The 19,178-nt window shown below is 53.5% G+C and overlaps 2 protein-coding genes and 1 long non-coding RNA gene across 4 annotated transcripts in view; 2 read left to right on the top strand and 1 right to left on the bottom strand.

Moving 5' to 3' along the window:
* LOC128074159 (uncharacterized) overlaps positions 1 to 606 on the top strand; it is a 40,495-nt gene extending 39,889 nt beyond the window's left edge. Inside the window, exon 7 of the mRNA XM_052669749.1 lies at positions 433 to 606. The gene's annotated coding sequence lies outside the window, so the exon portion shown is untranslated. The remainder of the gene's footprint in view (positions 1 to 432) is intronic.
* A 12,751-nt stretch (positions 607 to 13,357) lies between these two features.
* Positions 13,358 to 15,764, top strand: LOC128074165 (uncharacterized). 2 transcript variants are annotated; one of them, XR_008203013.1, is made up of 4 exons: positions 13,358 to 13,532; positions 13,622 to 13,924; positions 14,160 to 14,269; positions 14,896 to 15,764. It is a non-coding gene; the product is annotated as an uncharacterized LOC128074165 (long non-coding RNA). The 2 variants fall into 2 exon arrangements; XR_008203012.1 differs by having other exon boundaries at positions 13,358 to 13,924.
* A 685-nt stretch (positions 15,765 to 16,449) lies between these two features.
* LOC128074157 (protein enabled homolog) lies at positions 16,450 to 18,759 on the bottom strand. Its single transcript, XM_052669748.1, has 6 exons — positions 18,569 to 18,759; positions 18,340 to 18,402; positions 18,017 to 18,091; positions 17,703 to 17,771; positions 16,939 to 17,606; positions 16,450 to 16,875 (listed from the first exon to the last, which is right to left on the bottom strand). The coding sequence occupies exons 1-6, from the start codon at positions 18,678 to 18,680 to the stop codon at positions 16,450 to 16,452; spliced, it is 1,413 nt and encodes a 470-aa protein (XP_052525708.1). The 5' UTR covers positions 18,681 to 18,759.
* Between the last annotated feature and the right edge of the window lie 419 nt (positions 18,760 to 19,178).

Here is a 19,178-nt window from a genome sequence, read left to right as displayed (position 1 = left end):
TCAGGTAATTCAGCAGGGAGTTGTGCGTTCTTGCAAAGCTGTGGCAGGTGGGTGCGTGCACTTCACTGCTGGTATGACAAAGCTGAAGATGCCGGAGCTGTGGGAGAGCTCTGGGAGTTGGATGGAGAGTTCTTGACCAAGGAAGAGCCCTTTGGTCCCAGCCCCCTGGGGAGAGGGTGGGATTGCTGAAGGGAGAGAGAGGTCTTTGAGTGATGTGAGGGGTCTGGGAAGGGAGCTGACAGGTTTTGGGTTCCTTTGCTGTGCTCTGCACAGGCTTTGACAGTGCTGGGGTTCGATTTTGAGTCACTCTGAAGAGCAAATGAGACAAAGGGTGTTTTGTGCAGCCTGGAACCCCTACAGAAGTAGGGGCTGCTGCCCAGGGTAGGTGCCCTGTCTCCACAATTGCTGACCACACTCTTCCCTTCTCCACAGTGACCACGGCCATCCCCTGAAGCTCCAGTCATGAAGACCCTGTACGTCATGTCTGATGGCCATCTGTCTGCACTGCCCATGGCTGTGATGGGTGCAGCTACCTCATGTCCCTTCAAACTGCCAGGCATCCAAGCTTCTCCTCCACCAGCTCTCCACTGACTGCAACGCCTTTGCCACCACAATGCATGGTGCTGGGGCAGGCCCAGACTCCCACCCTGACAGCAGGCCCGTTTCCAAAAACTCTGCTCACTTCCTCATCCTGCTGGCTCGTGAGAAGATCCTGTTGTCAGCTCTGCCAACCAGCACAGCAGAGGTGGGATTGTTACGGGCAGTTGGAAGAGAGCAGGGGAATAACCATTTCCCGCTTTGGCTGTTATTTGTTGAGAAATGCTGTCTGGTGAGTGTTGAGTCAGGGCCTGAAGCACTGATGGAGCATCTGGGGAAAGGACCCAGTCAGCCCTGGGAGCCCAGGTGAGGGCAGTTCAGTTGTATGATGGAATGAGTGGAGCCTGGCTGCCCCTCTCTTAGACCTCACTGAAGGGCTGACCCTGCACTGGGCAAGGATCTCTGGTTGGAGATCCCTCCCTTGTGGAGTTTTCCCTGTGAGCCTGGATCTTCAGGGACAGGTGAGCACTTTTCCTTTTTCTTTGTAACACCATCTGTTGTGCCAGTCCCTTTGTGGTTACACCTCCTTCCACTGCACCGATCGTTCTGATTGTTACAGACGTCCTCTGCCCCTTCCCTCCTGTAAAGCAAACAAGGCGATGACAGAGCCTTGATTTGAGATAGAGGAGCTATAGAACAGGATATCAAAGAAAGAGGAATCGACTCATCCCTCCCAGCTACAATTTGGCAGAAAGTGGTGAGCTGAGGAATGCAGCCTTCTGCGTTTGAACTGCGGTGTGCTGAAAGGTGAGAGGGGGCTGAGGGGTGGGGGGGGGAGAGCTGTGCAGACTGACTGTGTGTGTGCTGCTGGGAGCACTGCTGAGATGGAGAGAGAGGAAGGCTCCCCCGCTCGAGGTACTCGTGTGCTCACGCAGTGGTTCAGGCTGTGACCTGGCAATTCCACTGCACCACCCGTCCTGCACTGTCCATGTGCCACCTGCAGGTGTTGCCCAGCTTTTGGGGGCTTGCTGTGAGCTCCCTGTCTCAGCACTGCCTTGTGCTCTGGACTTCACAGCATCTTGATGGTGAGTAGTGGTCCTGTGGAGATGCTGAGCAACGATTGTGAGCTGCGCCCTTTTCCTGGACCAGTATCCCAAGCCCTTCTCAGCCCAGGGCCTGTCTCTCTTTCCCTGGGGTTCTGTGGATAAGTCAGCAAGACGGGACTTTGCCAGCCACCTGGTTTCAGGTTCACCACCCCAATGACAGCAGGGCAGTCCTGCAGCTCATGGCAGCCCTACGGCTCTGCTCCTTTGCCAGGCTGGAGAGCTGAATCAGCTCCGATTCTGCAGATCCTTCCCTGAGTCCTGCTGCTAAGCACCGATACTTGTGCATCCTCTGGGCCACATCAGGACTGGAAAGAGGAGTAGATATCAGGCGGAAGGATCTGGCCTTCTGCTGGGTGATAGCCACCTGCATGGCCTGTTCCTGCTTTCTCTTTTCCCCAGGTGACATTGTGCTTCCCAAGGAGTGCGTGGACCTTTCTGATGGGAGCGAGCAGCAAGGAACCGACTGAATCACAGAATCATGGAATCACAAGGTTGGAAATGACCTGTAAGAGTCTCAGCTATAGAGGTCCTATAAGGGTCTCAGCTTCCTTCCTGCCCTGTGCTTGACTGAGGGACCCTGCGACCAGCTCACGAGGTGGCCATGGGCCCAGCTCTGCCAGCTTTCACTGCAAAAGGGAGCAGTTCAGGGATAGACACAGCCTGGGTGAGCCTGAGCTTGACTCTAGCATCTGAGGGAGCTGTGGACATCAGCTGTGGACACGACTCATCGAGGTGTGGGTGAGCTGTGGATGCTCAGTGTTCTTAAGCAGCCCAGCTGTATCTCCAAGGCTTGTAGTCACAATTTCTCTGCGAGGCTGAGATACCCTGAGGATCATGGCGTCTCTCATTTTGCTCTCCTGCCCTTGCTCACAGTCTCTGAGGAACGGCTTGAGCCCTGTGACCACGTCCTTGCTCGTGTGCTGGAGTCACTTTTGTGCATTTTGGTGTCAGGGCTCTTGGGGCAAAACGTGCCTGGACACTGCCACACGTGTAATGCCTTTCTGCGGTGCACACTGGAGGATGTTTTGGATGCTGCTCTCCAGCACCCCTTTCGGAGCAGCCAGTGTGCTTCCCATGGATGCTTGCTGCTGCCCTGAGCCCTTTATAACCTCAGTAGCCCCTGCTATAAGGCAGCATACTTGAGAACTAAAATGGCATGGTTTGTAGGAGGGAGCAGGGGCTTTGTGGCAGGGAGCTGCAGGACATCCTGGGCACAGCATGGCCAGGTGGGAACATCCACTGTGTGTCTGCACTGGCTCTACAAAATTGCCCAGGGGCACAGCATCTCTAGCAAGAAAACCTCTGCAGCTCATTCTGTTCCCTTATCTTTTTAAAAAATTGACACGGTCCAGCTCATTTTGGCCATGGGGCACAGCAGCTCTGACAGCATTCCAGTGCTGTGGCATCCCGCTGCCCGCCTCTCCGAGGGGCCAGGGCTGATCCAGAGCAAGACAGCAGCTTGGCGTTGCAGTGGGAAGCAGAGGTGTGTGGAGTGCTGTAGGTGTGCTGGCTGTGCCACGTTGCTGTGGGGTAGAGCTGGTGCTGCAGTGAGCCCTTGTGGGATGTTGGTGGTGTGTGGGGTTGGAGGGCTGTGCAAGCTGGTTATCGCAGGGCTGGGGAAAGCAGGAATAATGGAGATAATGGAGAGAGGTGGCTTTGGTGGGGCTGCCTGATTTTTCAGGTGCTCCAGAGGGTTGCTGAAGTTGATCAGGAAATGCAGCATCTCTCCCTTATAAATGTTTTGGGCTGAGGCACTGGGGTGAGTGGAATGGCATAGCTGGGTGTGGGAGTGATGGCTTTGGGTTGGGCCAATTCTTGGTATCCCCTGGGTGAGCCAGTGCCCTTGCCCCTGCCTTCAGTTTCACGGACCAAGGGGGAAACAGCCTGCAGGCCCAAGGCTGCCTCGTCCTGTTCCACTTGGCTGGGGGTGGTGTGGGGCTGTGTGTCAGTGGGCTGAAGCCGGCCCCAGGGGGCACCCAGCAGGCTTTGACAGCAGCAGAGGTGGCTGGCTGCGGGCTCTCTCTGCTCCACGCTTTGGTTCACAGGTTTTGGGCTGCTCCCAGTCGTCCTCCATGTCCTCGGGTTGTGGTTCCAGGAAATCCTTCAAGTTGGAGAAGTATCCCCCAAAGGGGTGGCAGCTGATGTGTTTCAGCAGCTGATTGCAGTATGCGTGAAAGAAGCCGGTGAAGACAGCAGGTGCAGGGCCCCCATCCTCAGCTCTTGGGTAAGGCTGTCTGTCCTGCCAGGGGAGCACTGCGATGGGTCCTGCCTCACTCCAGCCTCCCCTGGATGCATCCTTCAATCCTTGTGTCTCCATGCTCCTGTGCTCCTTGAAGTGGGGGTTGGCTGCCAGCCGGCTGGGCTCTGGGTTGGGGTGAGTTCTGCTCGCCGCCCCATTGCCCTCCAGGCAGTGGTGTTAGTGGCAGTGGCAGGACTCTGCCTCACTCACCTGGGCCAGCAGCTTCTTCTTGGCCAGCAGAGACGTGATGGGATGGTTGCCTTTGGAGTGAAAGCTGGGAAAGAGGCACTTGCAGGCTTCATTGTGGGCGCAGCGAGTGCCGGGACACCCCCCAGAGGGTGAGAATGTGCCGGGGCCGTGGGGCTGGCACATTGCTCCACTGGCCAGCCTTGCTTGTGGGCCTCTGTTGGGTCTTCCTGGGTGGGGAATGCAGCCATCAGGAGGTACCCGGAGGGGCAAATCTGCTCAATGCGTCTTTAAGATGGGGAAGAAGAGTATACGTATCTGAGAATGCCTCACTGGTGTAAAAATGTCAGCACTGATGGATAGCTGTGATGGAAACTTGTGTGAGAGCAATAATTCAGTAATAAAATAGGTCAGATCCTTACGCTGAAGCTGGGTACCTTACAAGAACCATTTTGTGATTCGGTGTTTGGCAGTTTGCTCTGCATGATGTGGATGGTGGAGCTGTGATGATGTAATCCATTTCCAGTTGTGAACAGGATTGCTCTAAGAGCTGCTGCAGTGAGATGCGTGTGGGCTGACTGTAAGCTGAAGCGTGATTGCCTCTGAATATCCATGTGTGTGGGGGGATTTTGTTTTTAATTCTGCGATTTCATCCTTGCCCTGCAGCAGCTCTGAAGAGGCCCTTGTTTTCCCAAACCCTGCTTTGCTGCTAATGGAGGCTGATGGCAAGTGCTGTGCTTTGGGCCCTTTGCTTTTAGTTTCTGTGGCCTGTGTACCCTGGAGGGTGCTTTCTTTCACATTTTTTTTGTTTGCTAGCCACCTTTTTGGTAGATAACATTTATTAGGGATGTTCTTGCTCTCCTGTGGTGGGTATGTGTTGGTGCTGGACCAGGGGAGGTTATCAGAAAAGAGAAGAATTTGCTGCACTAATTGAATTGTAGCCTTTTAGACAAACGGAAGTTAAGGTGCTGATACTGCGCTGTGTAGCTGGAGGACTTCCTCAGGAATAACCTGGGTCTTTATCCCCAGTTCCCAATTGGAGCTTCTCCACCTGTTTCTACCCATATTGGAGCAGACCTGTACCTTGGAGGCCAGATCTGGGCAGTGAAAAGCTTAGTCTTGAGGGATGTGGACTGCCCACGTTAGTATATGGAATGTTGAGGCATGGAAGAGAACAGCCAGTTTACAGCTGAGGACTAGTTTGCCTTTCCTCTTAAATTCTTGCCCCTGGTTTCTGTGAGCACTGTTACCCACTGCTTGCAGTGAGACTCAGCCCTGGGTCTGAGGGGGCCTGGTGCTTAGCGAGGTGTAACTGCAGCTCTGCCCTGAAGCAAACTGCAGCCCAGCAGTATCACAGGAGCTGGAACACCTGGTGTGTGCTGGGTTTTAAACTGTACGTGCTTTAATGGCACTGGACTTGTGGGCTGCCACTCGTTCCCTTGGGAAATTTCTGTAAGGCTGTAGGAAGACGTTAGGACTGCCAAGTGTCCTCGTGCCCTTCTGTCAGCGATGACTGTTCTCAAGGCACACATATAAGCAGAGTCATACTGTCAGGTTTGTTTTTTAAGCAAAGAGACAAAAATGAAATAGGGCATTCTTAGCTTGGGTCAGTTCCCTAATCTGGTGCAGCGCGTGGTCTCACACTGGGAAGGTGATGGCTGAGCAAGGCTGGGGGCTGCTGGTGCTCCTTAAGAGGGCAAGGAGCTGAGCTGTGCTCCTGGCTGGAGCCAGCAGGTGTGTAAATGGCTGTGCTGAGGGGTCAGGCCCTGCAGAGAGCTGGGGCCAGCAGCTGGGAGACGACGGCTTCACAGCCAGCCCTCCTGCAGATCACCATGACTTGTGTTGGGCTGCAGCCTTGCATGATGCCTCGGGTCAAGCAGGGGGCTGGAGGCAGGTGATGTTACTGGGTGGGAACCACCAAAGCGACAATCTTCCACATTCCTGTGCCTTGTACAGGCTGTGGGAACTGGAGTTTGTTTTAGAGTGAGTTGCAAACTTCTGCAGTGTCCAGTCTGCAGTGGTTCGGTCTGTCTGCTCTTGAAGTCAGTGGGAGCCTTCCTGGTAGTTTGGTTATTCAAGTGCTCCACGAGAACCTTCCCTAAATGAAAGTATTTAGCTGTGGAAGCATTGGACTGTAGGCCAGCAGGCAGAAGTGGTGTGTGCAGAGGGGTTTGTGAAAGTACCTTGCCCATGAAGGAGCCTCTCTCTGTGCTGTGACTGCTGCAATACCATGATAAAAATAATAGAAAGGATTCTAATAACTAATGAACTTGTTCGTTAACGGATTAAGCGTTGTCTTAAGGGCGGCAGTTGGAGTCCATCTAATAAAAGTTGGCTGGAGGTGTGTCCTGTGGCTATGGCAAACTTAGCTTTATAATAGCCTGTACTTTTCAGTAGCTGCTTGCCACGCTGTGCTGTGGTTGGAGAGGGAGAAACAGAGCACTGGTCGTTTCCCAGCAGACAGCGATAAGTTTCTACTCAGTCACAATGCTCTGTGATCTGACAGGTTTATAATTATTATCCTAAGATTGATGTATCTGAGGGGACTGTAAAGATGGGCAGCATTAAGAAATCAGTAATCATTGCATCTTGAAGTGCAGTTTCTGTACAACACTACAAATGCGCATCAAAGGTTTGATTCTAGGCTCGTCATTGCTCTCCATCCCTTCCTCTCCTCTGAACTCCCAAGTTCAGCATCCTTCGCTGTGTCAGAAAAGGGACTGTGTGGTGGCCCATTTCTTTCCTGATGGAAAAACAGGGATGGTGATACCAGCACCATTGGAGAGGCCGTTGAACTTGCTGTGTGAGCTTTCCTTTTCCCACAGTGCGGTTTTGATCTTGGGAAAGTCCCGCTCTTCTCTTCCGCAGTTTCGTCCCTGCTGGATGAGGGTGATGAAGGTTCGCGCGCTGTTTCTCCATGAAGGGCTCTGGAAGGGCCATGTTAGCTGTGTGCAGAGCTGTGGTTCGTGCCCATTTCCCTTTCCTCCCTCTCCCTCCTCATTCAGCCCTCGTGGAACATCACGAGTTTGGCCATCAGGTGCCGCCGTGTCCTGCAGGACTTCTTCCTTCTTTCGCTCTGAGTTCTCCCCAGTCGGGCCTGTTTTTGAGATGCTGTTGTAAGTGATGTAAGTGATGTGGAGAGCTGGAAAGCTCTTTATCTCAGAGCACAGCTGTTCACAGCTGGCAAATAATAGACTGTATGATGGAGTCTGGGAAACTACTTCAGCTTCTCTGTGGAAGGCTCAGCTGTACAGCACGAGGTTCTGAGCTGGTCCAGTTTTGCTCTCACATGGGAAATAGAGGATTGGAAAAGGAAATGCTGTTACAGCAGTAAGAATGTGCTTATCTACCGACTTTGGTGGGCCTTGGCTAGGAGCTGCAAAACGCCTGACTAAGAGTGCTGACACTATTTCCTTCTTGTTTGTGTTCATTCTTCCTCTAGGTTTTGTTAGAATGGGCTGAAACATTTTTTCAAGTGTAATTTAGAATCGTAGAACTATGAAGGCTGAGAAGCCCTCTGAAGTCATCTAGTGCAGCCATCACCACCATGTCCATTCAACCATGTCCTCCGTTTAGGCAGCTCAGCTGCTGACTGAAAAGTGAGACATTCCTTGATGATACCTTCGTATCTTATATCTGCTGTATTTGTTGTCCAGGTCTTATTTCACGTTCTGTTTTCTCATCTACCCCAATAAAAGCACACTCGTCTTGGGCAGGATGTGGCAACTTGAGTGCTGCTTTTTACTGTCCTGAGAACTTGTAATGCGTGGCTGTTCAGCAGTGTTTCCAGTTCTGAGATGGGGAGAGCGAGACAAAAACGTTTATTACGTCTTCCCTTCTCAGGTGCAAGAGTCTCAGGTTACGTCCAGAGGTCTGGCAAGGATGGAATGAGAGGTTTTTGCCTTTGGTTCAAATCGTGTACTTTGGCTGCCAGAGCAAGCCCCAGGATTACCCAGCTGAGCAGAATTACTCATGTGTGTCAGCATTCACAGGCTTGTGTCTCAGGAAAGGTGCATGGAAGAGCTGGTGGCAGAAGCAGCCCTGCCCGGCCAACTCCTCACTGCAGTTGTGTATGGGAGAAGTGCTGTGCCTGGCTCGATGGCAGGACAAGCTTGGCTTTGGCTGGTTTTCAGAGGAAAATGCAAGTTTTTGTGCTGCTGTGCCAGCAAAAATGCTTGGACGTCAGCTGTGTTTGATGGGTCTCCATTCAGCGATGGCTTTTTGCCTGCTTAATTAGTCCTAAGTTCTTTAAGCCCTGAGCTCCGCACTGTGCTGTTTTCCCACCAGTCAAATTACCCTCTTTCCTTCAGAACTCCCCCTCCCGCAGGAGCTGGCACTTTGCTGCGAGTTTTACCTCTCCTTCACTTTGTCACCCGTCCCTGTCCTGTTGGCCTGCATACCAGTCCATGCCCCTGTTGTGTCAGTGCTGTTCTTAACACTGGGAATTGCGTTTTCCCCCTTCTGGTCAGGATGTGATACAGAAGCAGAAGCTGACTGGCAGCTGATTTTTCTGCAGTGCTCATGCAGATGGTGTGTGGCTGTTGAGCAAAATCAGAAGGCTTTTTCACGTCCCTTTGGCTTTTACCCATGACCATTTTTTTCTACAGGTTGGCAGAACGGTGAGGATGGGATTGCGTGGTGGGATTATCGGTATTTCTAGACTAAAGCCCCTGACAGATCCTTGGCACTTAAAGCTGTTGTGCTGCCTCACCAGGTGGATCAGAAGCGCAGGCTGGAATATCTCACTGGCTGATTCTTTGGCCGAACAGTGACATTTGAAACCCACGAGCTCGTCTGGATGTTAATTGTCAGGGGGACTAAAGCTTGTTGGAATACGGGCTGTCTCTTTGCATGTTATGTGCGTTTTGTGTAGTTGAGTCTTGCAGTATCTCTGTAATTCACTCTTCTGCCATGAGGTGGGATGGTGTAACGTCCTGTTCTTCTGACGAACCGAGAGTGCTGCCCAGATGGTGAATGAGACAAGGGATTCACTGCTTCTGACTGATTAGAATCCTGGGCAACAGTTAGCAGGCCAGTATTTTCGGAGAAGGAATTGATTATAATGCATTTGAGATCTGTCGGTGTTTCTGTTAGCGCCAGAACACGCTGGGTGTGTTTTCAAAGCAGGGTTCCCAGTCCTGCTAACAAACAGTGGGGTTTGTGCACGTACCCCCGTGGGCTCACGTGGAAACAGACGTGAAGCATCAGAAGTTTGGATGGATGCAACTTGAAGACTTGCTGCGTTCTCTAAAGACTGAAATGGGATTTTCCTGATGCTGTAAGTGTTGATCTTATGGAATGTACGTATTGGGAGGAATTGCTGCTGGTGGCTGAAGTAAATGCTGGAGTTGTTCAGCGCAGAGCTGTCACGGTTCTGGTCTGCCTGGTGTGACAGTGGAAGAGCCTGGGCTATTCTGGAGAGAACTCTGCTCATTGTACTTGAGCAGGAGCATGTCCCTGTGGTGTTATTCAGAAGAAAAGCTGTTCTAATCAACCTTACCTCAGGACCTTGTTTCTCAAATCCAGACAAGACAGGGCTGTGCATAGAATATGCTGCTGGTGTTTGGTTTTCATGAGGTTCACAGATTGGTGCCTGCTTGCTCTGAAGTTGGCTCTTGGAATGCGGTGATTCAGTGTCTCACTGACAGTGTGACAAGTAGGACTTGGTTCCTGCAGGTTTGTTTCCTTGCCTGGCTTTATTTCCTCTGCTGGGTAACTGTCTCTGCAAGAGCTGCTTATAAAAGGAATGAAGTGCACATTTTGCTGGAAAATTAGCGCTGAGTTCTGCCCATTTCCTGTAAGTGGAAAAGTGAACCTAAGATGTCTTGTTGTTGTCAAAGGATTTGCTTGCTGGAGCAAGCTGAGGAATGGTGCCTGGGGCCTGTGGGCACAAATAGATCCCAGTTTCCTGTTCATGCAGCAGCCTTTAAATATTGCATTAGCAGCGTTAGTAAGACCAGACGGATGCAGGGTCGTCTGTGCCCGAGGCTTGGAGTAAAGCTGGAGAAAAGCCAAACAGTTGACTTAAAACATGTGTGCTTGGAAGCTGGGAAGTGATGAGAAGTGTCTTCCTCTGTTCCCATGGCAGTTCTGCTGAATAATGATCACCTGGCAGAGTGCAGCAGCATGGTAGGGAGCTCAGGGCTGCAATTCAGGAGGAGGATTGTGAGGGAGGCGAGAGGCTTTGCTCATGCTTGGCTGGAGGAAAGGAATGTTCTGTGTTAAGCACGTGTTTTCTGTCAAACGATGGCAGTGGTCCACAGCATTTGAGGTACTGAACTCAGCGCACATGAGAGAAGCTGATGCTTTTTGTCGTCTTGGTAGTGGAACAAGGAAAACTGAGGACAGTTTTTGGAACAACTTGTTCTTCACATCTTTCCTGGTTAAAAAAAAAAAAAAAAAAAAACAAAAACAAACAATTCAGGTGGCCTGGGCTCTCTGTCGTTCATTCCTTCTGAGCCCTTGGAGCTGGATTTCTGCTCTTGGCTTTTCACAGGAGACTGAGCCAACAGAAAACAGCTGATCCAGGAGCTCAGCTGGATCCAGGCTGACCTGCTGTTTAGTAAGTCCCTCCAAGCTCAGTTACAAACTTCAGTTTTCTTCTCCACATTAGGTTTGCCTGAGTTAAGCAAGCACTGAAGCAAATCTGTTCACCTCTGTTTTTCTTTTTACGCTGCTCTTTCATTTCTGGACCTCCTGTAAGAATGACCACGTGCTTTGCTTGTTACTGATTCTGGGGGATCACAGTGCAATTTCTCAGTCACGTATCTGGTCGTGAGCCATAGTTAAGGACGGAGGAGCTTTTCCTCCCTGCACATCTGCTGCTTCCCGTGCTTTCAGTAGAAACCCCCTTGTGAGCAGCGTAACCGAGGGCTTCAGCCCTCCGCTGAGCAGCACGGTGGGTTGTGGCTGAGTGCTGACACCGTGGCTGTGCAGGGTGGGCTGGTGCAGCACACAGCTGCCATGGCTCTGTTCCTTCACTGATCCACTCCTTGTTCAGCTTAGTTGCATTTTTTGGGTGGGTTTTGTTGTTGTTTTGTAACAGTAACACGATGTGCAAATGTAACGAGCTGAAACAGGGAAGAGAAGAGCAAACCCAAACTGCTCTTGGCTGTGTCCAGTGTGTAATTAAATGAGTAGCTCTGTATATTTTGAAGAGATTTGAAGTGGTCTCTGGATTGCTGCTCATCTCATTTCCCGCTGCCCTGCAGTGTTTTCCCTTTCGGTGCCCTTTGGCTCTGGCTCTTAACTCTGTTATACAGGCTCCACTTCAGATCTTCTTCCAAGGCCCTGTGCCTGAACTGTTGTCTGCTGCAGAATCCCTCGAGTGCTGCTTAGCTCTGAGTGTACAACATTCCCAAGTTCCTTCTCACCGCTGCAGTGCCGTCCTCAGGGAATTCCAGAGGCTTTGCTCAGTGTGGCCTCTTCTGCCTCAGTGCAGCAGCGCAGTCTCAAGCAAGCAGCTTTCTGCGTTTTCACAGCATGTCATTCTTATGGCGTGTTGTTTCCAAAACTTCCTCTCCACAGCTGATTCTCAGCATTCTGGCTGTCGTGTTACCACTCTTCTCGTGACCTGATTCAAAGTGACAGTGAAATGAACGCTTTTCTAGCACAATGCACTGAAGATTAAGTCTGTATTGTAGGGGTCTGAGCGTGGGCCCATTTGTGTGACGCGTTGTTGTTGTGATGGACTAAGAGCTAAGATATTTTAAAAGACATAGGAGCTTTTGTGTATAAGAGTTTGGTATGAATAATAAAGTTTCTGGCTTTTTACTCGGGTGGGGGGGGGGGGGGGGATGCAAGTTTGTGGCTTTCTTCCATTTTGTTTTGGATGGTGCTTGTCTGAAAGCTGCGATATGCTCATTTCTGGTTTGCAGATAAGGCATTTTTAGAGCAAGCTGATAATGCACCAAGGTCTCTGAAACCCTGAAGTTGTGGTTGGCAGAAAGACAGTTTAGGAGATTAGGTCACCGTTACCTGACTGTTGTGTTGTGGTTTTCTTTGTCATTATTTTCTAAACTTTAAATCCTGTCACGTCTCCTGTAGTTGCCACTGTTGCTGTTTCACCAGTAGAACCCAAGATGGATCAGCAGATGGCTGGTGCTGGGTACGGTGCACAGAGCTCCCAGCCGGAATCAGAGCTCTGAGGTCTGTTTTGAACTCGGTTAATACAAAGCTCTCTCACTTCCCTGCTTTCTTAACTGCTGTGACAAACCAAACTAACCAACCGCCCTGAAGCCCTAACGCTCCTTTTGCAGCTACTTGAGACCTCTGCCATCTCCCATTGTTTCTGTTCTGGTGATTTGGTCTGTGGACTTCAACGAGCTTCCAGTGATGCTGTTGTTGCTGTTGTTTCTAAAGAGGGAATGCCCAAAGGGTTCCAGTGTGAAAAGGGCTCACATTTGCACTGTGATCAGGAACAGGTCGGGGTGTTTCTGTTTCTCACTTGGCCCCAAGTATGAGGTGAGCTGCTTTTTGCAGGAGCTGACTGGCATCGCTGCCAGATGCCTTTGCTTCCCACTTGCTTGCCTTATTGCTAATTCAGAAAGAAAAATTGGAGTGGTGGGGCTGGTCATGTATTGGCAGTGCACCAAATAGCAGAAGAGAGAAATGGGCAGGGCGTTGCAGGTGCAAACTTCTTCTCTTCCTGCCGTTGCATGTTTTTGTTATTCTGGATAAGGCAGAGCACCCCGGCCTTGCCTGGGGTCTGCAGGCACAGCTCTGATGGAAGAGGTAGCAGGAGGGCTGTTGGAACAGTGACTGTGGTGTTTTAAAGTAGCAGCTGAGCACAAATGTTTGGTGTTGGGCTTCATGAGAGAAGGGGCACAGGCAGATGCAGCTCCCGCAGTGCTTCTGTTAGCTGGCTTCTGTTGCGAATGCTGAAACCTCAGGCTTCCTGTACTGACTGCAGATTTTCACTTGACTGGGGTATTTGCAGTGCATGATTGTCATACTGTAATACTTGAATCAACCTTTTTTCTGTCTCTGGGCGAGCACTTGCACTTCCCCCTCCTGCTCTGTGTTGTTCTAGTCTTTCAACTGACTTTTGTCTCCAAAGCTTCAGGGAGTGATGCAGCAAAAGAAAGACTGGTCGCTCCAGCAGAGCAGAGTCCCGTTCAGGAGGGAAAATATCCGATCCCTGAAGATGCCTGGTGCACAGATGGGTCCAGCAAGGGCAACCCGAGCGAGTGGAGAGCAATAGCGTACGATCCTTGCAGCGAGACGATCTGGTTGGACGAGGGGGATGGTCAGAGCAGGCAACGGGCAGAACTGCGAGCCGTGCGGATGGTTGTGAGCGAGGGACCCGGTGATGGCATCCTGAACATCTGCACAGATAGTTGGGCTGTGTGCCGGGGGCTCACTCTTTGCATTGCGCAGTGGGCCACCCAGGAATGGACTGTCCACCCCCCCGATCTGGGGCAAGGACGTGGTTGGAGATACGGAATGCAGTCAGACACAGGACTGTAAGTGCTACCGAGCTTCTGGTTATCAGCCCAGTGGCGTGGCCTACTTGCACACTTGACACTCACCCCGTGTATCTGCTCATTCCTAGGTGAATCTCAGTGGTTTTGACCCAGGCCCAGTGGTGGTGCACTGAGTGCTTCCTTCAGTGCCGAGCTCTCAGGAAGCACGAATCGCTGCAGGTCTGATGGCTGCCTTCCACAGCACAACAGTGATGGGGATAAGGAGCTCATCCACCCTCCCGCCCTCGTTTCTCCTGGCTCTGCTGAAGATGCTGACCTGAGCCCAGCAGCCATCGCAGTCCCCAGCCTGGATTGTGACCCAGTGTCTTTGCAGTGCAGCCCAGCCAAGCGGAGTCCGAGTGCCCGGCCAGCAGCAGCTCCACGAGGAGCGGGTCGGCATCGCTGAGGAGCAGCTGAGCCTCTTGGAGGAGGGCTTAGAATCAGGCAGCCGGTCCCAGGCAGCGGGCAGCGCACACAGGTGTGGTGCAGTCACACTTCTCTCCAAATTCGGTGCTTAATTGAATCCACACAAATCTTTATTCTGTGATGAGCAAACCATGCTGTCTACCTAATGATGTCAAAATATTCTTTCTCGCCCTTCACTTCCCTTTCCTGCATGTGATACAGCAGCCCGCTGATCATCGGGGGCTCAATTTGCCACCAGGGAGCGTCAGCGGTCACTGAAGGCTTTGTTGGCTGTCAGAGGGCTCCACTGATGATCAGGGATCTTCAGTGAGGTCAGAGGGCTTTGCTAATCAGCAGAGGGCGTCATTGGTCATCAGGGAGGAGATTTGAAGGGTTTGGGAGGAACTGGAAGGAGGGACTGGGAGAGAGCAGAGGGAGGGTACTGGGGCTACTTGGCAGCATGGGGAGCTGTGTCCTTTTTGGAGCAGGCAGCACAGAAGGGATGGAGAGGCCCATGGGTGCAGCACATGGGGTGTGGGGTATGGAGCTGGGGACCCCTCCCACCACGTAGAGGTGGCCTCTGCCAGGCAGGAGCAGACACGAACAGCCCCTGCTGAGCATGGGGACGCAGACACAGAGTGTGGCTCTGCTGAGGGCTTTATTGATCACTGGAGGATGTCAGAGCTGATCACATCCCTAGGATACCTCGAGACCCTCCTCCTCTGCACAGCTGTCCAAAGCATGAGGGAAGCTCTGCGGGTGGCAATGGTCCCCCTGGTACGGGGCAGGGATGGCGCCCTCCATCCCATCTATCCCCAGGCCCTGACACACAGTGCTCAGGGCTCGAGAGATCCCTAGGGTCCCTCAGTGTCTGTGCTGCAGTGCCACCCTTATTGTAACAGACTTCTTCCATACGTCCAATCTAAACTCTCTAACTCTTTCCCCTTCTTTCTTGCAGCCCCCCTGAAGATACCAAAGGCCGGAAGAAGAATAAGGCAGCAGAACCTTATGCTCCCACTGCATACAAATGCTACAGGAGCAGAAACAAACCGGGAAGCTCTGGGTTCCTCCCGGGGAGGCAAAACTGCACAGAGACGCCCCAGCTGTGTTTGGCAGTGCCCTCCCTGCCTCCCCCGCTCCTTGCGTGATCCCACTGCTGAGCCAGGATCGAGCTGCCCAGTGCCGCAGAGCACCGTCCAGAGCTGGGCCGAGACCTCCTCCCCTTCCTCTCCTGCAGCTCGGTGTGCAGCCTCACCTCCTCCTGTGGCAGAGCTGCTGATCCCAGGCGTGCCGTCGGGATGCTCCTCTAACCCAGAGCTCCTGCCCACCCTGCCAAGAAAAAGCAAACCATCCCCCCCCCGCCAGCATGGCCCCCCAGCAGGGAACGCACACAGCTTCACGCCGCTCCCCTTCACCCTACCTCAGGATAGGTTATTATGTCCTACCTCAGAGACCAAAGGAGCACTGATCTGGAAATTGGTACAAAACACAGCAGCGTCACATTGAAACGCAAGTTGAGTTTTCGTTGTCATGGGTATTACAGCCCAAAGGTTGTAATAAAGTTCATGCAAAGGAGGACAAATTACAGGTGTTCCATACACAAAAGCAAAGAGGAAAGGTGTGAGGGTGTTTCCCAATGAGAAGTAAGATTCCAGAAAGGGACACATGCAGGGACCCCAGAGGGCTGTGGAGGCAAACAGTAACTGCTACAGAACCAATGGTACAGAGAGAGAATTCACTGCTAGGAGGAGCTCCCAGTCCAGTGAGAAAGATTGACAGCACTGGCTGCAGGGTTGTCTTTTAATTAAAAACTATATTTAAAAACAATCTGGATTTTTTGAGCTAACTATTATAAATATTAGTGGGGGGGGATTGCTAAATGGTGCTGCAAACAAGGTGGGCGCGGAAGAGCCATGGCATGGGTGGTATCTTTATGTCTGTCTGCACAGCAGGCCCGGCTGCCCCTGCTTCATCTCTCCACAGGAACTGCCCCTGCTGGAGTCTCTTCTGGCCATAGTGAGCCAGGGCCATTCCCCTCCATCCGCCCTGCCTGCTGCCCATCCGCAAGGAATTCACGGCACTGGGCAGCGCAGGGAGCTCTGTGAAACACCCTCTGCATCCAGCTGCACAAAGGACTGCAGGGAGAGAGGAGGGCTGGGGCTGCTGGTGGCAGCTGAGGGACACCATGGGCCATCCGTGGTGCCTGTCCTGCTCCGGAGGCAGGCATGGGGAGCTGGGGGCTGTGACACGGCACAAATGACTGCAGGCAGAGGGACGTAGCAAATGGAATGCAAAGCTTGTAATAACCTATCCTAGATTACAAGGAGAAACAGAAACAACAGTAATGCTAAAATTCCAGTCCCACCACAGCTGTGCTCCCAGACGTCCCATCCCACTGCTGTGCTGACTCGGAGGACGGCTTGGTTGTGGAGGGGAGAGATGGGGCCGCTGGCAGGGCCCCTGGAACGCTGCCGCTGCTGCCTGGTGCTGCGGGCCGGCGAGGAGCGCAGGGTTACGGGTAGCCGTACTGGTCGGCGATGGCCATGTCTATCTCCCGCTGCACCAGGAACTGCACGGGGCCGATCTTCATCTGCTGGGCCGCCCGCTGCCGCTCTTCCTGGGCCAGGTTCTTCATGCGCTCCCGCTCGGGCCGCTGCTCGGCTGTGATGGGCAGCGACTCCTCCATCACCAGCGGTATTACACCGCCACCCGCCTGCGGCCCCACGCAGGGCACAAAGTCCACGGGGCGCCGGGGCCGAGGCTGCTGCTGGTGCAGCGCTGGTGGTGGTGGTGGTGGCGGTGGGTCCCTCTGCAGCGCCGAGCTCCTCTGCGGGGACGGGCGCGGGCAGCTCGGCGTCGCCTCCTTGGCAGCACCCTCCTCCTGCACCGTGCTGCCTGGAGCCGTTGGTTCTGCCTTGTGCGCATGGCTGTCTTGGGGCTGGAGGGCAGCAGGGCCAGCGGTGGCTGAGGGCTGGGGCTGCACAGAGGGTGGCTGGCGCACCGGGCCCACCGCAGTCGCCCTCTGCCCCAGCGGGTGCACGGCCTGGATGCATTGCTGCAGGTGCTTGCGCAGCTCGCTGGCTCCTGCACCGGCCCCAGACAGCTTTGCTTGGCACGGCTGTTTGCGGCCTTTCCTCTCTGCTCTTTCCCCGCGGGGCGGCAGCTTCCTTTTCTTGGCAGGAGCGCTGCTGGTGGGCTGCTCCTGCTGGGATCTCTCCCCTTTCTGCAGGGTGCCGGCAGGCGCAGGGCGCTTGGCCCCCCGCTTGGTGCTGCCCCTGTTCTTCTTTTCTGTCACCTGGCTGGGGACAGAGCCTGGCGATGGGGGCGAGTGAGCCTGAGCCTCCTGGGGCTGCCTTTGCTGCACCTCCTCGGTGGGCTGTGCGCTTTGCGCTGAGGGAGGTGCGCTGACGGCCAGGGTGGTCGGCCGTGGGCTGAGCCGGGCGCTCGCTGGTGGCACGACGGGGCGCAGCTCCGACAGCCCGCACTGCAGCTCAGACAGGAGCCCGGGGGATGGAGGAAGCCCCCAGAAGGGGTCGGTGGACGTCCCGGTAGCAGCCTGTGTGCTGAGCTCTCTGCTGTCCCCAGGGTTGTCAGGGAGCTCAGCGATGAGACATCCGGGGGCAGGGCTGCTGGGGTTCTCCTGGGGGACCTCAGCAGCTCTTGCCACGTCTGAAAATGCAAAAACATCCCCCAAATGGCCATGAGAGCCCTCTCACACCCACTCTGTGCAAACACGCACCTGCAGCTCTGCAGCCCCAAACTCACCATTGATCCAAGAGAGCAAACCCTGGATGTCCGTGATGTCCTCCGGCACATCCGAGCTGCTCGCCACTGCTGGGAACAGCAAGAAAAAATCCTAAAGAGTCAATGCCTGCTCTCCTGTACCATGTTCACAGCAAGGGATCTTGGGTGAACGCTGGGATCCCATTATAAATCAGGACAGGAGAGGTAACTGTCAATCCCAGGGATTAAAACCCCAAGCAACCCCACGCAATGAGAACAGTCCCAGGAAAGAACAGGCAGAAAGCCTAACTAGAAAGACAGTGCACCAAACCCAGATGCCTGCTGTGTGTCTGTACCTCTCTTGGGTGCTGTGCCACACTCCTGGCTTTCCACGTGGCTGCGCTTCAGAGGAAGGCCACTGGCATCAGCTTCTGACACAAAGGAGACAAGAAAGACATGAAGAGCATCTCTTGGGAGGAAGATTTGAGCACTGCCAACCACAAACTTCTGGTCTTCAGCAGCAGTTTTGGCAATTTGCCTTTCTGCTGCTGCAGCCCTGTGCCACTTCTGCAGTCAGCACAGAACTGCAGTCCCTTCCTCTCCCCTCCATCACACGCAGCCCTTCATGCAGCCCTGTTTAGAGGCAGTGCCCACACCACAGCTCACAGGAGCTTCTTACCTGCGGAGGCTTTCCGTTTCCCTCCTTGCCCCGCACCGTTCCACAGATGCACAGGTTTTGTCCCTACAACAACAGATGGTGTGTTGATTTCACAGACACCAGCAGGCAGCACAAGTATTGCCTAGTAAGCCCATGTCCCCCCAGAAAACAGAAAGATGCTACTTTGACAGCCCAAACACAACTGATAGTTCACTTCTCACTGCCCCTTCCTGCACTCCAAACTCCTTACTTGACATCGCCTGCAGCGCCGCAATCTTCAGCTGCCTGGATTCCTGAGTTCTCCTTTTGGAGAGGAACCTACAGAAAGCATCAACAAGGGAAAAATCATGAGGAAGAAGCATTTTCCCAGCTTTCTTCTGCTATGCAATGTCGTCTCTTGAGGAAGGCAATGCTTGGAAATCAGCTGGCTGCAAGAACTGCCTGCCCATCCCTAGCTGCAGCTGGTGCCTGACTGCCACGGCTTCTGTCAGCAAGTGCCCCCAGCTCCGCTTTTCCCCCACACGTGTGCTGACCGTCCATGCCCCCACCTGGCTCTCTGCCGAGACTTCAGCGCAGTTTGCTGAAACACCTGCTGGGCATCCCCTGGGTACAGCCATTCAGAAGGGCACCGTTTGACCTGGGAACTCCTCCCCAGCCCAGCTTTTCTGCTGATACCTCCCAGCACCCAGCCAGCGCCAACCCCAGCTCACCTGGTCAGCCTGCTCAGCCGGAGCGGTGCCCAGCTGACGCACACGCCGCAGCGCTGCTCCCAGTGGGCTCTAAAGGAGGATCTCTCTCTCGAAAAGCACAGAGCTCAGTCTCGGTGTGCACCACGCTCACTAGAGCACCAGCTCTGCTCC

Source organism: Tympanuchus pallidicinctus, unplaced genomic scaffold (assembly GCF_026119805.1).
Source record: "Tympanuchus pallidicinctus isolate F22 unplaced genomic scaffold, pur_lepc_1.0 scaffold81, whole genome shotgun sequence".
NCBI classification, from domain to species: domain Eukaryota; kingdom Metazoa; phylum Chordata; class Aves; order Galliformes; family Phasianidae; genus Tympanuchus; species Tympanuchus pallidicinctus.
Note: the sequence above shows the minus strand (reverse complement) of the source record. Positions and strands in the feature narration are given on the sequence as shown.

What these genes read in the sequence shown, in the direction of transcription:
- LOC128074157 (XM_052669748.1), bottom strand. Translation starts at nt 18,680, where the DNA reads ATGCTTCTTCCTCATGATTTTTCCCTTGTTGATGCTTTCTGTAGGTTC. An exon ending in GAAACGGAAAGCCTCCGCAG is followed by an intron (nt 18,092 to 18,339) that starts GTAAGAAGCTCC and finishes CCTTTGTGTCAG; the next exon opens with AAGCTGATGCCAGTGGCCTT. An exon ending in GGGCGACTGCGGTGGGCCCG is followed by an intron (nt 16,876 to 16,938) that starts GTGCGCCAGCCA and finishes GCTGCCCTCCAG; the next exon opens with CCCCAAGACAGCCATGCGCA.